General features: G+C 33.4%; 1 protein-coding gene across 2 annotated transcripts; it reads left to right on the forward strand.

The window, feature by feature from the left end:
- Window positions 1–8,293: 8,293 nt before the first annotated feature.
- LOC109339603 (glycosyltransferase-like KOBITO 1) lies at window positions 8,294–15,465 on the forward strand. Of its 2 annotated transcripts, XR_002106685.1 has the most exons (12): window positions 8,294–8,760; window positions 9,789–9,938; window positions 10,057–10,109; window positions 10,466–10,574; window positions 10,686–10,820; window positions 10,929–10,973; window positions 12,626–12,813; window positions 12,897–13,038; window positions 13,406–13,452; window positions 13,572–13,659; window positions 14,782–15,144; window positions 15,253–15,465. XR_002106685.1 is itself a non-coding variant. In XM_019577065.1 (11 exons), the coding sequence occupies exons 1-11, from the start codon at window positions 8,404–8,406 to the stop codon at window positions 15,061–15,063; spliced, it is 1,596 nt and encodes a 531-aa protein (XP_019432610.1). In that variant the 5' UTR covers window positions 8,294–8,403; the 3' UTR covers window positions 15,064–15,465. The 2 variants fall into 2 exon arrangements, 1 of the variants encoding a protein (XP_019432610.1); XM_019577065.1 differs by having other exon boundaries at window positions 14,782–15,465.
- The last annotated feature ends 884 nt before the right edge of the window (window positions 15,466–16,349 follow it).

Here is a 16,349-nt window from a genome sequence, read left to right on the forward strand (position 1 = left end):
ACCCGAAAGGGGGTAAATAAATAAAAGGTCACTAAATTTATTATTTTTTTGTTCTTTATTTATTTATTTGTATCTAACAACTAACTATTCATCACTTTTATATATTAGAATTCCATTAAAACGATGTTGGAATTTATTTCAAAAAACCGAGATGGTATTCAAAGGTACTTAATAATTATGTAATAGGTAATTGCTTCGATACCATTATACCGGCATTAGAATTTATTCTAACAAAGCCGAGATGGGGCAAAGAAGGAATGACTTATTCACATGATTATTAAGAAAGTAAGTTGTAGTTGGAATATTCTTGAAACCACTATACCGGCGTTGGAATTTATTTCAACAAAGCCGAGATGGCGAACAAAGAATAAAACCGAGTTCTCTTACTTACAAAAGGAACATAACGAAAATGAGAGTATTAATCTTTCAACAAATTGACATTACTGTCAGGACGATTTGTTGAGAGAAGAAACCTCCCAACTAAAATAAACACTGAATAACGCTTTCAACAGTTGTATAATCGGTTATAGCACGATGTAATCGATTACCCAAACTCCATGTTAGAGTAATAATTGGTTACTCCAATGTAGTAATCGATTATACTGTATAAAAATTGAAGGGTAAGTACTTTTTACTCAGTTATGTAACTTCTGACATAGTCCCAGTAACATGTTACTCATTGTTACACAGTCCAAATAACATGTTACTAGGTCGAGTAACCTCTTACTCTCATCAAGTAACCTGTTAGTTAGTATTTTGAAATTTAATTAACATTGTCTAATAGTTTTCAATTTCATTTCAAAATAGTTTTTGACTTCCATTTGAGCATTGCTTACTAATCATAATAGAGTGTAAAGGATAGAAGTACCTATTGAGGACTTAGACTTTATTTGAAGCTTGATCTTATTTTTGTCTTCAACATTTTCCTTTATCCTTCTTTTTGTATGATCTTGGTATCTTCATCAAAACTATGCCAATGTCAGGAGCAAGACCTTCTTCACAATATCCCTTTTTTTTATGATGACAAACCAACACCTTTTGAGATTGTAGTTTTTCTGAGATTAGTAGATTGGCATACTCAATAAGTTTTGACATTTTTTACTGTGTATGCTCCCCCTATCTTGTATGCTCTCCCTTTGTGTTTAAGATGGTGCCTGAAATAAATTTTGACAGAAAAAGTATAAACTCCAACTTTCTCCCCCTTTTAACTTCATCAAAAAGAAGGCAAAGCTAGGTTTCCTACACACACACACACACACACACATATATATATATATATATACTAAAAGGGTAGCAAAATTTATTGACTTATTTTAAAGCCAAGGTTAGAATTTCAAGATAAAGATTATGAGTTTGAATAATTGTACAGACTATAAAATGATGAAATCTGTTGAAGTGCCATAACAGTGCAAAGAAGTAAAACGTAAGCATTTCATACATCATTGAAGCAAATCTTAGTCAAACTACTCTACAATTATGGCTCAACATGCTCCACATCCAAATCCATATAGTCCAATCAATTTGACAATCTATGAAGTTATACTTGAACATGTTTATTTGTAACATCAATATCCTTCATCCTTGTGGTGATGTAGCCTCAAAGTGAGAATAACTCGCCCATAACCATTTGATTGGAAGGCATGGAACCGGATGATGATGACTCAACATGGAACGAAGAAGGTTATTGAGTTGGAGGATCAACAGATGGATTTTCAGATTGAGTAGTCTGAAGATCAAGATGATGCTTATAAATCATATCAATGGTACCTTGAAAGAATCTCGTTTTGTGGATGACATCCACGTCGATTTTATTTTCCCGAGCATTATGTATGATCTTTGACTCTCCAGCAAGAGATACACCAAAATGCTCAAAATGGTAGTTATGATGATAGCTTAAGGTAAGGGTCAAAAATCACCTCTAAAGGCCCACATTTGTCTTATTACCATCAATATCCAATTTATCGGGACATTATTCTTAATAGCATACATCAGTTGTAATTCCACGTCGCTAAGTTGTGAATGATTTGAAATTTTTAGAACTATGATGTAACTATGAAATTAATGAAGCAAACGTTTCTCAAGGTTTAGATTTCCAACCGGAAGAATATTTTTGTTTTTCACAATATCACATATGGTCATTTGCTTATGCAATTCAATTTCCCTCTTAGAATATCTACACATAGAGTAGTAGAGATCCTATTTGTTATATCCTTCTAAGTCATCATACTGTTTGCATGATTCTACTATAGTCCCTATATATGGTATGTTACCGCAACTTGAACTTAAAGTTCGAAAATCTATGGCAAGGTCCTTGCCTTTTACAAGTGAGAAGAGTTTATTCTTCTTGAAACTCAAATTCCAGTAAAGTACCATTACAAGTTCTGGTTAGTAGGCACATTGCATTTCACAAACGTTAAACAAGTTTTGTTGCCTAAAAAGGTTGGGGAAAATGAAATCACCAAACTGAAAAGAGTGTAACTTACCAAATTTTGGACCGAAAATGGGTCTCTACATAAAATGATCGGTGAACACCTTGCGTTGTTCCTGAATAGCAAGAAGTCGAGCCAAGCCCAATGGATTAGTCTCGAAAGAGGTTTGTTGCCTCCTTGGAGCCACATTGTTGCCTCCTTGAAGTTTTTGAAAAACTAGGTTATGGGATTTTGGGAATTGGGGTTTTTAGTTTTCAGCCATCAAACACGAAAAGGAAGGTTGCAATGTGTTTGGAAATGAAAATATGATATGAATAGACTCAAAAATCACTCAAAACAGTTGAGTATGCCGTCTTTTCGAGATAGTGGAGGGTTACCACAGTTTGAAGAAGTTTGAATGAGGAAGATGAAGTTTGAAAAATGGAGAAAAACATTTAAATACTGTACAGTGTAATCGGTTACTCCAGGTGAGTAATCGGTTACATAAATCCTCTATTTTCAAATTAATCGGTTACATTAGATGGATAATCGATTACCATCTTCATTTTTTTAATTTTCAAGCTATTTGATGCTTGCTAATCAGTTACTAATGAGCAATAATTGATTACATACCCTAAGAATGTAAAAATTAAGCATTTTTAAACTTGTATAAGCATAAGTACACATAAGATAATCATAATGAAGCAAAGGTATAGTGAATATGTATGCTAATTGGTCATGTGTATCAACAAATTCCAAGAATACATATTTCTTTTCGACCTGATCTGTAAGGAAATGATGTCTTATATCAATATGTTTAGTTCGGGAATGTATCACTGGATTTTTGGTGAGGTTTATAGCACAAGCATTATTGCTTTTCAATGGAATGCAACCCATGTCTAAGACATAATCTCGCAATTGTTGTTTGAGTCACAATATTTGGGCACAATAACTACCTGTTGTTATATATTCTGTCTTAGCAGTACTTAGAGCAACACATGCTTGCTTCTTACAAGATCATGAGACTAGAGCATTTCCTTGAATATGACAAATACCACTTATACTTTTCCTCTCATATTTGAATCCAGCAAAATCTGAATCTGAATATTCCACAAATCACATAAACTTCCTTTGGGATACCATAGTTCTACATCAGGTGTGTCTTAAAGATATTTCATAATTCTTTTAATAGCGGTAAGATGTGACTCTTTGGGTTTTGACAGATAACGTGCACAAATATAGACACTAAACATTATATTAGGTTTACTTGTAGTAAGATAAAGTAGGGAATCGATCATACCTCCATACTTAGAAATATCAACACATTTTCCAGTTTCACTAGTATCTATTTATGTTCCATAACCCATAGGAGTGACAATTTGTTTGTAGTCATCCATCTCATAGTGTTTTAGCAGATCCCTATAGTATTTAGATTGACTAATAAAGAAACCATCCTTGAGTAGTTTGATTTGTAGTCCAAGAAAGTAATTTAACTTTCCCATCATGGACATCTCAAACTCCTTTTGCATCATTTTACCAAAATCACTACATAAGAGATCATTAGTAGAACCGAAAATAATATCATCAACAAATATTTGTAGAAGAAGTGTATGATAACTATTTTCTTAATAAACACTACAGTATCGATGTTTCCTTTAGTAAAGCATTTATCATGTAAAAAAGCTTGTTAGACAGTCATACCAAGCACACGGAGTTGGCTTTAAGCCATAAAGAGCATTATTTAGTTTATAGACATGAGAAATATGTTTATAATATTCCAACTCTGAAGGTTGTTTGACATATACCTCCTCTTGAATATAACCATTTAGAAAGATACTCTTTACATCCATTTGATATAACTAAAAATCCAAAGAACATGCATATGCTAGCAATAATCTAATGGCTTCAACTCTAGCAACCAGAGCGAAGGTTTCATAGAAATATATTCCTTCCTCCTAATTCTATCCTAGGGCTACTAGTCTTGCTTTATTTCTTACGATAATACCATTTTCATATGATTTATTTCAAAAGACCCAATGTGTTCCTATAACATGCCTATCCTTAGGTCAAGGAACAAGTTCTCAATCTGGTTTAGTTCTACTTGCATAGCAAGAATCCGGTGTTCATCCTCGATTGCATGATCAATCAAGACGGTTCAACCTGAGAGACAAAAGTTATGTTTAGACAAGCATCATTTAGCTTAAGGCGAGTGGTAACTCCCTTACTTATATCACCATGATGTTGTCGATAAGATGATATTGATGGGTTCTCCACTCTTTACGTAAATAAAATGAATATGTTCTTCTTGTGAAGGTAAAGCATCACTTATTTTCAATTGCTCCATGTTGGTTGTGCTTTAAGAAATGGAATTTTCTAAGGAAGAACTAGGTAAGTCAACATCATCTATAATGGAATTTTCTTATATAGAAGGATTAGTCTCATCAGAAGTTACATGAACAGATTCTTCCATGGCTAAAGCTCACTTATTAAAAGTTCTAAAATCTTTGCTTGTAAGATAATAGCCTAGGAAAATTCGTTCAACAACTTCTCCATTAAACATACCCAAGTTATCCTTACCATTATTAAGCATAAAAAATTTATAACCAAACCATGCAAGTGAGAAATATTTGGTTTTCAACCTTTGAAGAGTTCATATGTGGTTTTCTTTAGAATTGGTTTTATAAGGACTCGATTTGAGACATAACAAGTTGTACTAACTACATCAGCCCAAAAATACTTTAGGAGATTAGTTTCATTCAACATGGTACGAGCTAGTTCCTCCAAAGACCTATTCTTTATCTCTACAGCACCATTTTGTTGAGGTGTTCTAGGAGCAAAGAAATAGTGAGTTATACCAAGATCATCACATAGTACCTTAGAAGAAGCATTTTGAAATTCTCTCCTATGATCACTCCTTATAGTAGCGATTTTCAAATATTTTTGATTTTGTACTCTTTTAGCATATTTTCTAAAGGCATTAAATGTCTCATTCTTATGTATGAAGAATAAAGTCCATGTGTATCTTGAGAAATCGTCTACTATCACAAGAGCATAGTGGTTACTACCAAAACTCTTTTTCTGAGAGGGACCAAATAAGTCCATGTGTAATAACTACAATGGTCTATCAGAAGAAACCACATGCTTTGGTTTGAATGTTTAGAACAAAAGTTGCAAGAGAAAGTGCAGAGAATTGTATTTGAAAGTTATGAGTAATTCATGTATCAAGTGTATTTCAAATCAGAGTTGTAATGCCTTTAAATAGGCTTTCAATCAGTCAATATACCCTTCCATGAATTTGAGACACGATTGGAATGAAACTCATTGAGTTTGGATTGAAAATCTGGTTATAACAGCTCTATGTAATCAGTTACACCACGATATTGATTACCCAAACTCTCTGTCAGAGTAATAATAGATTACTACAATGCAATAATCGGTTACAATGTGTAAAATTTGATGGGTTACTTTTTAATCAGTTAGGTAACATGTTACATAGTCCCAGTAACATGTTACTTACTATTACATAGTCCAAGTAATCTGTTACCTAGGTCTAGTAACTTGTTACTCAGGTCAAGTAACCCAATACATAGCATTTTGAAATTTGTTTTACATTGTCTAATAGTTTTCAATTTCATTTCAAAAGAGTTTTTTGTTTTCGTTTGAGCATTGCTTACTAATCATATTAGAGTGTAAAGGATAGAAGTACCTATTTAAGACTTAGACTCTATTTGAAGCTTGATTTTTTTGTCTTCAACATCTTCTTCTTTTTGTGTGATCTTGGTATCTTCATCAAAACTATTCCAAGGGCTTGAGTAAGATCTTCTTCACATATTTGAGTATTTCTTGCTTTATAATTCCAATTCTTCTGAAGCGAGAAACCTTATCTAAATGCAAATGAATTATATAAATCATAAGCTAGTTTATCAGTTGTAAATGTCATACCAACGTGTGGGCCTTCATTCTTTTCAAAATTTGTTTGAACTCAGGATTGTACCTGTTCATCTATCTCTTCCATTATCTGCATTTGATCATCTTGGGAAATAATATCTTCATTAAACATTATCTCCATTATCTGTAATAGAGTCAAATTATGTATAATAAGTTATATAAATATTGACATCTATAATATATAGTTCAAAAATTGGTACAAATATGATACTAATCAAAAGACCCCAAGCAAAACCCACATAATTTTTTTGAAGTTAGTTAGTTATAACATTAGAAGGCTTTGTTAGAATTTACTTCAAATTTTGAACTTCATAGCGAAACCACCCAAAAAATGTAATGCTTTGAATTGAAAGTGTTTTCATAAATCTTCAGTTTCAATTCTAAGCATTATCGGTTATAGGTAACCCTAATAAAAAGAAGAGACAACCAAGTCGAAGAGATTAGAGGTAAATTAAATTATTGTAAGCAAATAAAGTATAAACATGAAATTGGGATTGTCTTATGAGAAGAATTAAGAAAAAGATCATGGGAGATGGATAATTGGGGAAGTAAGTAAGAAAAATGAATAATAATGAAAAAAAGAAACCTTCAAAAGCTTGATGAGAACGTTTTTAGAAGAGGGAAGAGTGTGGAGCTTAGATCCCAACTCCTTGAGCTTAAGGTGAGGAGTCTGATTCTGATTGTTTCATGAATGAGAAGTGAACGAGAACATGAGTGAATGAATGAGAAGTGGAGGTGGGGTTTTCTCTAAAGTGAAGGTGAGTGAATGAATGAGGGGAGTGTGAAAGTGAAGGAGATGGTATGAAAACCCTTGTATTTCTGGTGAGAGAAGAAAATGACTATACAAAAAATTGGGAAAGAAAATAAAAAAATATTAAAATGAGGGGACATGTGTCATTGTGCAATTGCTTTAAGGAGGAGTTATCTCTTCATACTAGGAGATATGTTTCCTTACTTCATTCCCTCTCACTTCCTATGAATGACAAATGGTTTATCGAGATCGACCAATGTTTATACCATTATAATCATGATGTTATTATGGGACCCTTGTTCGGTGCACACACTCCTCATGTTCCTCATGTTAACTAGTCTTGATGAATGACTGTAAATATTGTGTATATGGATATTAGTCAAGTTTATATTATGATATATATATATATATATATATCAAGTAGTCTAGGCTTTGCTACTCTTGACTTTATGACTTGTATCACTACTAAGAGTCTTAGACCTTGACTATGATTCCTTATGCTTTAATAGCTCAATGTATGCATGTTCCAAACAAGTGATGGTTTATTTGTTTCATTTTCACTAGGCGAGTTCCCATTTACTAAGTGAATAATACATATCATGAAAGTTATACAAAAATAATTTATATAGCAACTTTTTAATTTTTTTTATTGATGTTCATATAATGTATTTTTAACATTTAATTATATTTATGGTAATTATAAAAGTATGAGATATTTATTAGAATAAGAATAAATATTGATTCACAAATATAATAAAAATAATATATATAATTAATTTATGAGAAACTTGGAAAATATAATGCTATAAAATAATATACTACACTCAAACAAGAAATCAAAAATATCATTCAACATTATGCTTCCTTCAATATAAGTTTGTGACTCTATATTGGCACTTGCAACAATCGATCTCAAAATAATAAATAAAAGAGAAATTACTCATTTTGATCCCTCATTTTTTTCGTGAGTATCAATTTAGTCCCTAAAAATTTCAAGTAACAATTTTAAACGCAACAAAATCAACATCGAGTCACGTTAGTCTTTCCGTCACATTGGCTCTGTTAAATGTAACAGAATTACTAACATGATACGTTAAGTGCTGACTTAACACGTCAAAATGATGACGGAATAATTAACAGACTCAACATTAAATTTGTTAAATTTATTTAGCGGAGGTAATTAGTCTAAATAAAACTAAAGCAACCTCAACATCCTTCTTCCTCAATACACCTCAGTCACAAACAACACCCATTCACTTGTTGCGTATGTAACCAGTTTTTGTGCCATCAACCACCATGCCCAACCACCACCACCTCCACGCTCCTCTCCGCTCCAACCCTTCCTCCGCCTCCTCTTCATCTCACTCTTTCGCCTCAAAGATCCTCTTCCTCCTCACTCTCCTCCCTCTCTCCTTAGCAGCCATCGCATTCCTCCTCCAATGGCGCGGCGGAATCACCGATCCGGCCACCCTTTTGTCTCCTCCGGGATCCCTTCAGTTTCCTGGCATGGAATCTTCTTCTCTCTCTCCTCTTTCTCACTCATCGTTATCCTCTTCTTCTTCTGACTGTGTCCATCTTGGTCGCACTAATTCCCCTTCATTCCCTTATTATCATAACTGGAAGCTTGACTTTGGGGCTAGTCTTAGACCAAAGGTTTCTTCTTTTCTTTGTTTTTTTACTTTGGTTGTTTTGCTTTGTGTTTTTAATTTTGGGTTTTATTTTTATTTTTTGGTTTTGTTTTGATAGGAAACTTGATGTGTGATACTTGTCTGCATTTTTTGTTTATTTTGGTTTTAATAATGTGGATTTGGTTTGGAGAAGTAAAAGATTTGTTTTATGGTGGTAGTTTTGATTTTGGATTTAATTTGATCTATTTTGAGTTTGTAGTTAAGTTTTGAATTTTGGATTGTAATGTATTCTGATATTACTAGTGTATGATTATCATGTGATCTGTGTTTGATGGTTGTTTGTAATAATATGAAGAAAAGAGAATGGCTATTCATGGTGGCAATTGTGATCCATGTTTGATTTACTTTGTGGTTTCAATTTTGATTTGAAATCCGGATATGTCTATTTTTGTCTTTTTTGGAATCTGGATTTGGTTTGGTCTATGCTGATTTGGAATTTCAGTAAACTATGCTAGTTTTGGTCTATGATATCATGTGATCTGTGTTTGATCTGTTCTAAATGAATAGATGTAGAAACTTTATTGTTAATTACTTCCATATTTTGATTGGGTATGTTTGAGTTAGTGCCTTTATCTTAAATAAATTATATCAACAAAATGAAATTCCTTTTTCTATGAGAACTCCATTTGATTTATCGTTACAAAATCTATGGAAGTTTTGATGTAACGTTTAATTCAATCTGAGTTGATTTTTCAGTGAATTTTGCTAGTACTAATCTAAGTCCATGTGATCTGTGTTTTATTGCTTTGCAGTGATCAGTATTTGATGGGGTGTCTGTAAATTGAGTTAATATACATCTTATAGTTAATTGCATTTTTTAGGAGAAAAATGAAGGTTATTTCAAAATATGTTTGGGTAGCCATTGTTTTATCTTACTGCAATTTTATCAAGAGAAAGCTTTTTTCGTTTCATGAGAACTCCATTTATTTTATCATTACTATTTTATTGGAGTAGTACTAGTGATTTAATACATATTTTCTTCTTGATTTTCAGATCTGTGTTACAACTAGTACATCAGCAGGGCTAGAGCAGATTCTGCCTTGGATGTTTTATCATAAAGTCATTGGGGTGACAAACTTTTTTCTTTTTGTAGAGGGGAAGGCTGCTTCTCCCGAAGTATCAAAGGTCCTGGAATCAATTCCTGTAAGTTGAAAAACTCATTAATCTATCCATCTCATGAACCTGAATTTGATTCTGTTGATCTATTTTGATTTCCTCCATTTTGCTAATAATTCTAATTTGATTCATGTTATTTAATTAGGGTGTAAAGGTTATATATAGAACAAGGAAGCTGGAAGAACAACAGGCTAAGAGGTTAATTGATTTGATCTTTTTCTTACTGACTCTCCCTTTGAAATTAACTTTCCAATTTGCAATGATAACAATGTTCTCTAGATTTTTGCTATTTACATTTAGATATACACGATGCTTTTCACCTATTAGTTTGACATTTCAGTGTATTAGTGATGACTCTTCTAATTCATGTTCATGCAGATTTTATTGTTATATAATTTTATTTAATTTCCTTAAAATGTTTACATTCTTGTCATAGACTTAAGTTCTCTTTGTTTTCAGGACGCTTAGATTTTGTTATTCTAATCCTTTATTTTCTTAAAAGGTCATTTTTGTTATACTAATTATTTCTGTTGTTTATTGCATGGTTTCATCAGCCGTATCTGGAACGAGACATGGCTGTCAAGTTTCTTTTATAAGCCGTGCAATTATGAACTTTTTGTAAAGCAGTCACTTAACATGGAGATGGCTATTGTCATGGCAAGGGTATGACAAACGGTTTTGTTGCACGGATTGTTATTTTTGTGATTTTTTTATTATTATGATTTGTGCCTAATTTGATTAATGAACACAATGTTTTTTATGTTGAAACATCAGGATGCTGGTATGGATTGGATTCTTCATCTTGATACAGATGAATTAATACACCCGGCTGGTGCTAGGGAATATTCTTTAAGGCAGTTGCTTCTTGATATTCCCGGAAATGTTGATATGGTCATATTTCCGAACTATGTGAGTAGAATCTGCAGATTGTTCTTAATTGCTTTAGTGTTCATGTATACCTTATGGCTAATTTGTTAGCTTAAATGTTGTAACCTATGCCTATATCTATTTTTTTAGGAGAGCAGTGTTGAGCGAGATGATATCAAAGAACCTTTTAGTGAGGTAAGTCTCAAATGCAGTACATAGTCCTTGCTGAAAGTCTTTAAATTATTTAGAGAGAAACCGAAATAAAGAATTTATCATTATATAATTATATCTGACTCATTACTTATGTGTTCACTATGCTTTTTCTTTTCTTCTATAAAATGTGCTGCTTATTTTTAATTATTCACAATCACAACCTATGAAGGAAAATGTTACCACCCTTTTTTTGGGTTTAGGGGGTATAGGGAGGACAGAGATAGTAAGAGAAGAGAGAGAAGTGATTGGTGATGTGAAATGAAGAAAGAGATGGAAAGAAAGATAAGGTGTAGACGAGGGTGTACTAGAAAAGTCGTAAGAATATAAGGGTTGGAGACAGAAATGGATTCTGTAGTTAGTAAATCTGACCTGCCTTAAATCTATAAGAACCTGACCTGCTTTATCTATAAGTAGTTGGCAATCTCATTGTACTCACAAAAGCTGGTTTTACTGAACATCTTTTGGACTAAAAGAGTTTTAAGAAATTAGAATCACAAAAGGAATTATGACATAACTCTTTTGCTCTTAGTTTATTGGCTGTGAAGTTATAAAGCTCTATCATTAATTAACACATGCTCTTCAGTTCAGAGTTTGAGATATATCACCTAAAACTGGTGAATCAGGTCGCTGTACTTTAGGGGTGTACAAGTGCTTGAAGGTTGAAATGTTATGGTGGCGAACATTCATTTCTAAATTGAGCAATCAAGTAGGAGAGCTATTTGTATCTCACTTGAGTGAATAGGATAAAGAATCGTGTTGAAGCTTTTTTAATCATTGAAAACGTTTACAGAAAATGCACTGATACAAGTAGTTAAAAGTTAGGAATTAATGGTGCATTACCGGACATTGGAACATCAGAAAACTTTAAATGAAAATAATAAAACTACCTAACCCAAGCTTGTTTTTCTCGAGTTAAATGCTGGATTAGTTAAACTCCTAGCTATTAAGTAAAAATGGTATTGAACTTGTGTGCAATGAACTTGTTTTTCCCTAATCCAATTGTGTGCTAAGGAAGGGCATAAGGCTTCCTCTTCCTTTGTAAGCATTGTCATATATTTTATATGCTAAAATGAGTACTTTAGTGGTCTTTATTTCATGGTTGCTTCAGTTGAATAAGGTTTCTATTTTGTGGTTGAAAATTTTTGTGGGATTTCTGATTACGATTTTAAATGTCATTTTGGTCAAGGGATTAACTTGTGATAGTCTTAGGCCACAGAAGGAAAAAAACTGTAGTGGTAAAAGCTGAATGCTATGATGGACACTTTTGCCAGTCAAATACTTAAATTGTGAACCACAAATCAAAGGATAAGATTGGTTTCAACCAGCTCTGCCATGAAAAGAATATTGTAAATTTAAATTACTAAATTTGTAATCTCATCCTTCACTTGTTTATATTTGTTCATTTCTACAATCTATTTTCCTGTCTTTTTTGCTATCGTTAGATGCAACCAGCACCATTTTCTAAAGAGAAAACCTGTGACGGATGTATTGGTTTTTTTATAACACAACTACTACATGTTTGTGCTTTGGCTGAGTTTACAGATGTCTGCAGTTTTGTTCTGTGGTTCTGATTTGATGTATGCATGTTTTGTCATTGATAGTTCTCCCTTTTTTTTCCTGATCTGTCAAAACAGGTATCAATGTTTAAAAAGAATTATGACCATCTTCCAAAGGATACATACTTTGGCACATATAAAGATTCTGTACGCGGTAATCCGAACTATTTCCTCACTTATGGAAATGGGAAAGCAGCTGCCCGGATTCAAGATCATCTCCGGCCCAATGGTGCTCACAGATGGCATAATTATATGAAAACCCCAAAGTATAATCCCTTAATTCATAAAACATTTTTGTTTCCCTTGACTTTTGTATCAGTGCCATGATAGTTCTTCTGATTTTTGATAGTGAAATCAAATTGGAAGAAGCTGCTGTTTTACATTATACGTACGCCAAATTCTCAGACCTAACTTCTAGACGTGATCGCTGTGGTTGCAAACCTACAAAGGAAGATGTCAAAAGATGCTTCATGTTGGATTTTGACAGATCTGTGAGTTCAGGATTGTTTTCTTATTCTTTCACCTTTTGTTCAATTCTGTTAACTTTGGTCGGATAGCTGAAAACAGGATTTGTGTTACCAAGCTATTTCTTAGCAAAATTCTTTGCAATTTATTTTTCTTGCATGGAGAGCGAGACTTCGTAAATGCAAGGTTGATGCCATGCAAGCAGTCATCGATTCTAGTTGTAGAAATTACCCATGTCTTACCCTCTTCCGATCCCACACCGGTGGGATGGGAGCATCATGCACTGAGCTGCCCTTGTCTTAATTTTGGTGTGGGAGCGAAGTGTGAACTACTTAAAATTAATTATTCTCTGTAAGTACTCATTCATGCTAAGGCAGCTCTTATCAATTTCAGGCATTCATCATTGCTTCAACTGCAACTGAAGAAGAAATGAAGAAGTGGTACATTGGCTTCAGTACATATTTATTTACGGTTTTTCTGTCCCCCCCCCCTCTTGTAAACCACTATGGACTTTGTAACTGATCTACCAAAAACATTTGGTCTTTGCTTCTTGTTACAGGTATCATGAACATGTTGTGTGGGATGATAAAGACCTGAGGATAAAATTGTTGAGGAAAGGAATATTGACCCGCATATATTCTCCCATGGTAAGCACATTTTGTTATTTATTCAAAAACTGATTCTTATATTAGCTAAGGAACGGAAAGAATAAAACCATCAAGGTTTGGTTACAGTAATAAGCAATCGGCATTACTATGGATTGGAGAGGACGAAGGTTCAAACCTGGAGAATGATAGTGTGTGCAGGGCCTCCTAGTGGTAACAGTATCCAAGGGGTTATTAGTCTTATATTAATGTTTTTTAAGGGTACCAAGGGACCACTGACCCATATCTATGAAAGTAAAAGGAAAAGAATGGGATCTGGACTGAATGAAGCGGGGCTATATAACAGCAATGAAGGCATAACGTACAAGGAAGGTGTTGTAATCAATTAAAAGTGGGGCATTTGGTTAGTGCCAGAGAATGACGAGTATAAAAGAATGGCCTGGTGGAAAATAATGGAGATGAAGATTTCTGGTGTGATTGAGGGAAATTGGAAAAATATTTATTCAGAGGGGGTTGAGGTGAGAGGTATCCGAATTGAAAAAGTGTTTTCTCTCTCATTTTTAGTGTGAGAGGTATCAGATTCCCTCAAACTTAGTATTATGACCTGAAGATTTCTAGTGTGATTGAGGGAAATTGGAAAATGTTTTCTCTCTCGTTTTTCTCCTTTCTGTGACGTTTTTCTATTCCCTGCCTAATTTTCTGCTTTATGGTTGCTGTTTTTTTTTTTTTGCATATGCTTCGTCGCTACAGAGATTACTCGATTGGAAGGAGCTGAGATCCCATTTTCTAGTTTAATACTGTAGAGTTTCAGTTCCAATCAGATATCCTAGTCAAAGACCAATACAGTAAAAAGAAAATCATATGAATAGCAGTAAGACACTAACACCCTACATGAAGAGAAAGTTGGTGAAAGGTGTCCCGATGGATTGTGGGAAAACCGAAAACATTTGGACGTGATTTCTATCGTCTCTCTTTTCCCCCATGCCAACTGATTAAAATGAGTCATTTTAGAGAGAGCAATGACTTTCCTTGTTACAGATGGGATCAAATCAGAACTTTTGCTTTCTAGATAATATAACTACTTCTGTGTGTAATTTTTTTATTTATCCTTTTGCATGCATACTTTATTGCTTATAATTTATTTCCTAATGCACTTATCTTCAGGTCATAATACAAAGTTTGAGGGAATCTGGGGTCTTCAGTTCTATCATTGCATCTGCCCCAAAACTTTCCAAAGAAAACTTTTTACTATCAATTGATAGTAGCAACTCAACAAGAGCTGTTGCCTCTGTATCCCTTCCTTCTAGAAAGATCGGAAGAACCAAAGATTCTAAAGCAACTAAAAGGAAGGTTTTGGATATTGAATCTGCTGTATTTCATGAAGTGGCAGTACCACCACTGTCTCCCCCGGGAGTACATGACAGTGACCTCATTTTGCTCTCTTGATCAATCTCGGAGAATCCTTCCTTCTTCCGATTGTATATTCAGGTTTGCCGTATTTCATCCAGTGGTGGAAGAATCAAATGGTGAAGAAAGAGCAAGTCAGTTGCTTATCCTGGTTATCTGAGCTTTAAATATGTATTGGGTTTGGTGCTTAATTTTCTGTTCATGTCAATCATTTTAGCCATCCCTTGATGAAAGTAGTTGGAGTTCTTATTTTAGCCATTTTTTGTACAGAAACCGGAGTTTCAGTGTCCACTAGTGTGCATTATTTTTTATGACTATTTTCACGTTCAGGCATTAAAATTGTGACTAGGATAGTAGGATCTGATCACTCTTGTGTATTATTTGTTTTGTATTATACTTGGAGCTCTTATATTACTCAATGAACTCAAGCATATCAAGTTACCACCCACCTTATGTTCTAACCACAGGTAAATCATTAATTAAGTCTTGAAATGAACCGATGGTTAAATTTGTCGGGTACATATAAATTAGAGAAAAGAATGTATGCACTAACTGTATATGAGTTTTATACAATGTTATTACATCATTCACCGTTCATGTTTAATCACCATTAGCTCTTCAAAAAAATTGTGGATATTGTAGTGATTGTATATAAATTTTTACACCGATAGTATATGGATATTACCTTCTATAAATTATGTGCATGAGTTGTTTGGCTATTCAACTATTGCATGTATTAGCGTACCTTTTACCTTCAATCATGCAACTTTTATACAATAGTTGTACAAAGCTTTGTGAAACTCTATATCATCCACAATGTTGTAGTTCTACTGATTATAATTCTTAGAATATTGAATGAACCCAGTCACATGGCTGGGTTTTATAATTGGTCTTTCAAAAGAAATTTGGATTTAGCTACAAACTATAATTTGTCTAAAAATCACTTGTTATTTGAACTTCAAAATATAATACTAGAAGACACCTTGTTAGGTGTCTGAACTGTATATCATTCTAACTATGCTAAATTATATGACAATACATAACTTCACAATAAAAAAGGATGTTTTAGGAGGGAAATCTGGTTTATTGGACTGAAAAATAGTTGGCAATTATGGAGGACAAAACTTCTATCCAGAACATTGACAAATATAGAAGGTGATAAGTAGAGGGTAGTGTATGTTTTGATTTGGGCTATTAGAGTGAATTGATTTTTTTTAAGAAAGAAGCTGTAAAGTGTTACTTAAAAGGAATTGACTATGAATGGAACACTCAATTTTGGGTTGCCAAACAAGAGAGAACCTTGTGAAAAATGAGTTACAAAATCA

The sequence above is a fragment of the Lupinus angustifolius genome, unplaced genomic scaffold (assembly GCF_001865875.1).
Source record: "Lupinus angustifolius cultivar Tanjil unplaced genomic scaffold, LupAngTanjil_v1.0 Scaffold_82_53, whole genome shotgun sequence".
NCBI lineage: Eukaryota > Viridiplantae > Streptophyta > Magnoliopsida > Fabales > Fabaceae > Lupinus > Lupinus angustifolius.

Coding starts and splice junctions, on each gene's coding strand:
- LOC109339603 (XM_019577065.1), top strand. CDS start 8,404: ATGCCCAACCACCACCACCTCCACGCTCCTCTCCGCTCCAACCCTTCC. Junction 10,575..10,685: donor TGGCTATTGTCATGGCAAGG/GTATGACAAACG, acceptor TTGAAACATCAG/GATGCTGGTATGGATTGGAT. Junction 13,453..13,571: donor GAAGAAGAAATGAAGAAGTG/GTACATTGGCTT, acceptor TTCTTGTTACAG/GTATCATGAACATGTTGTGT.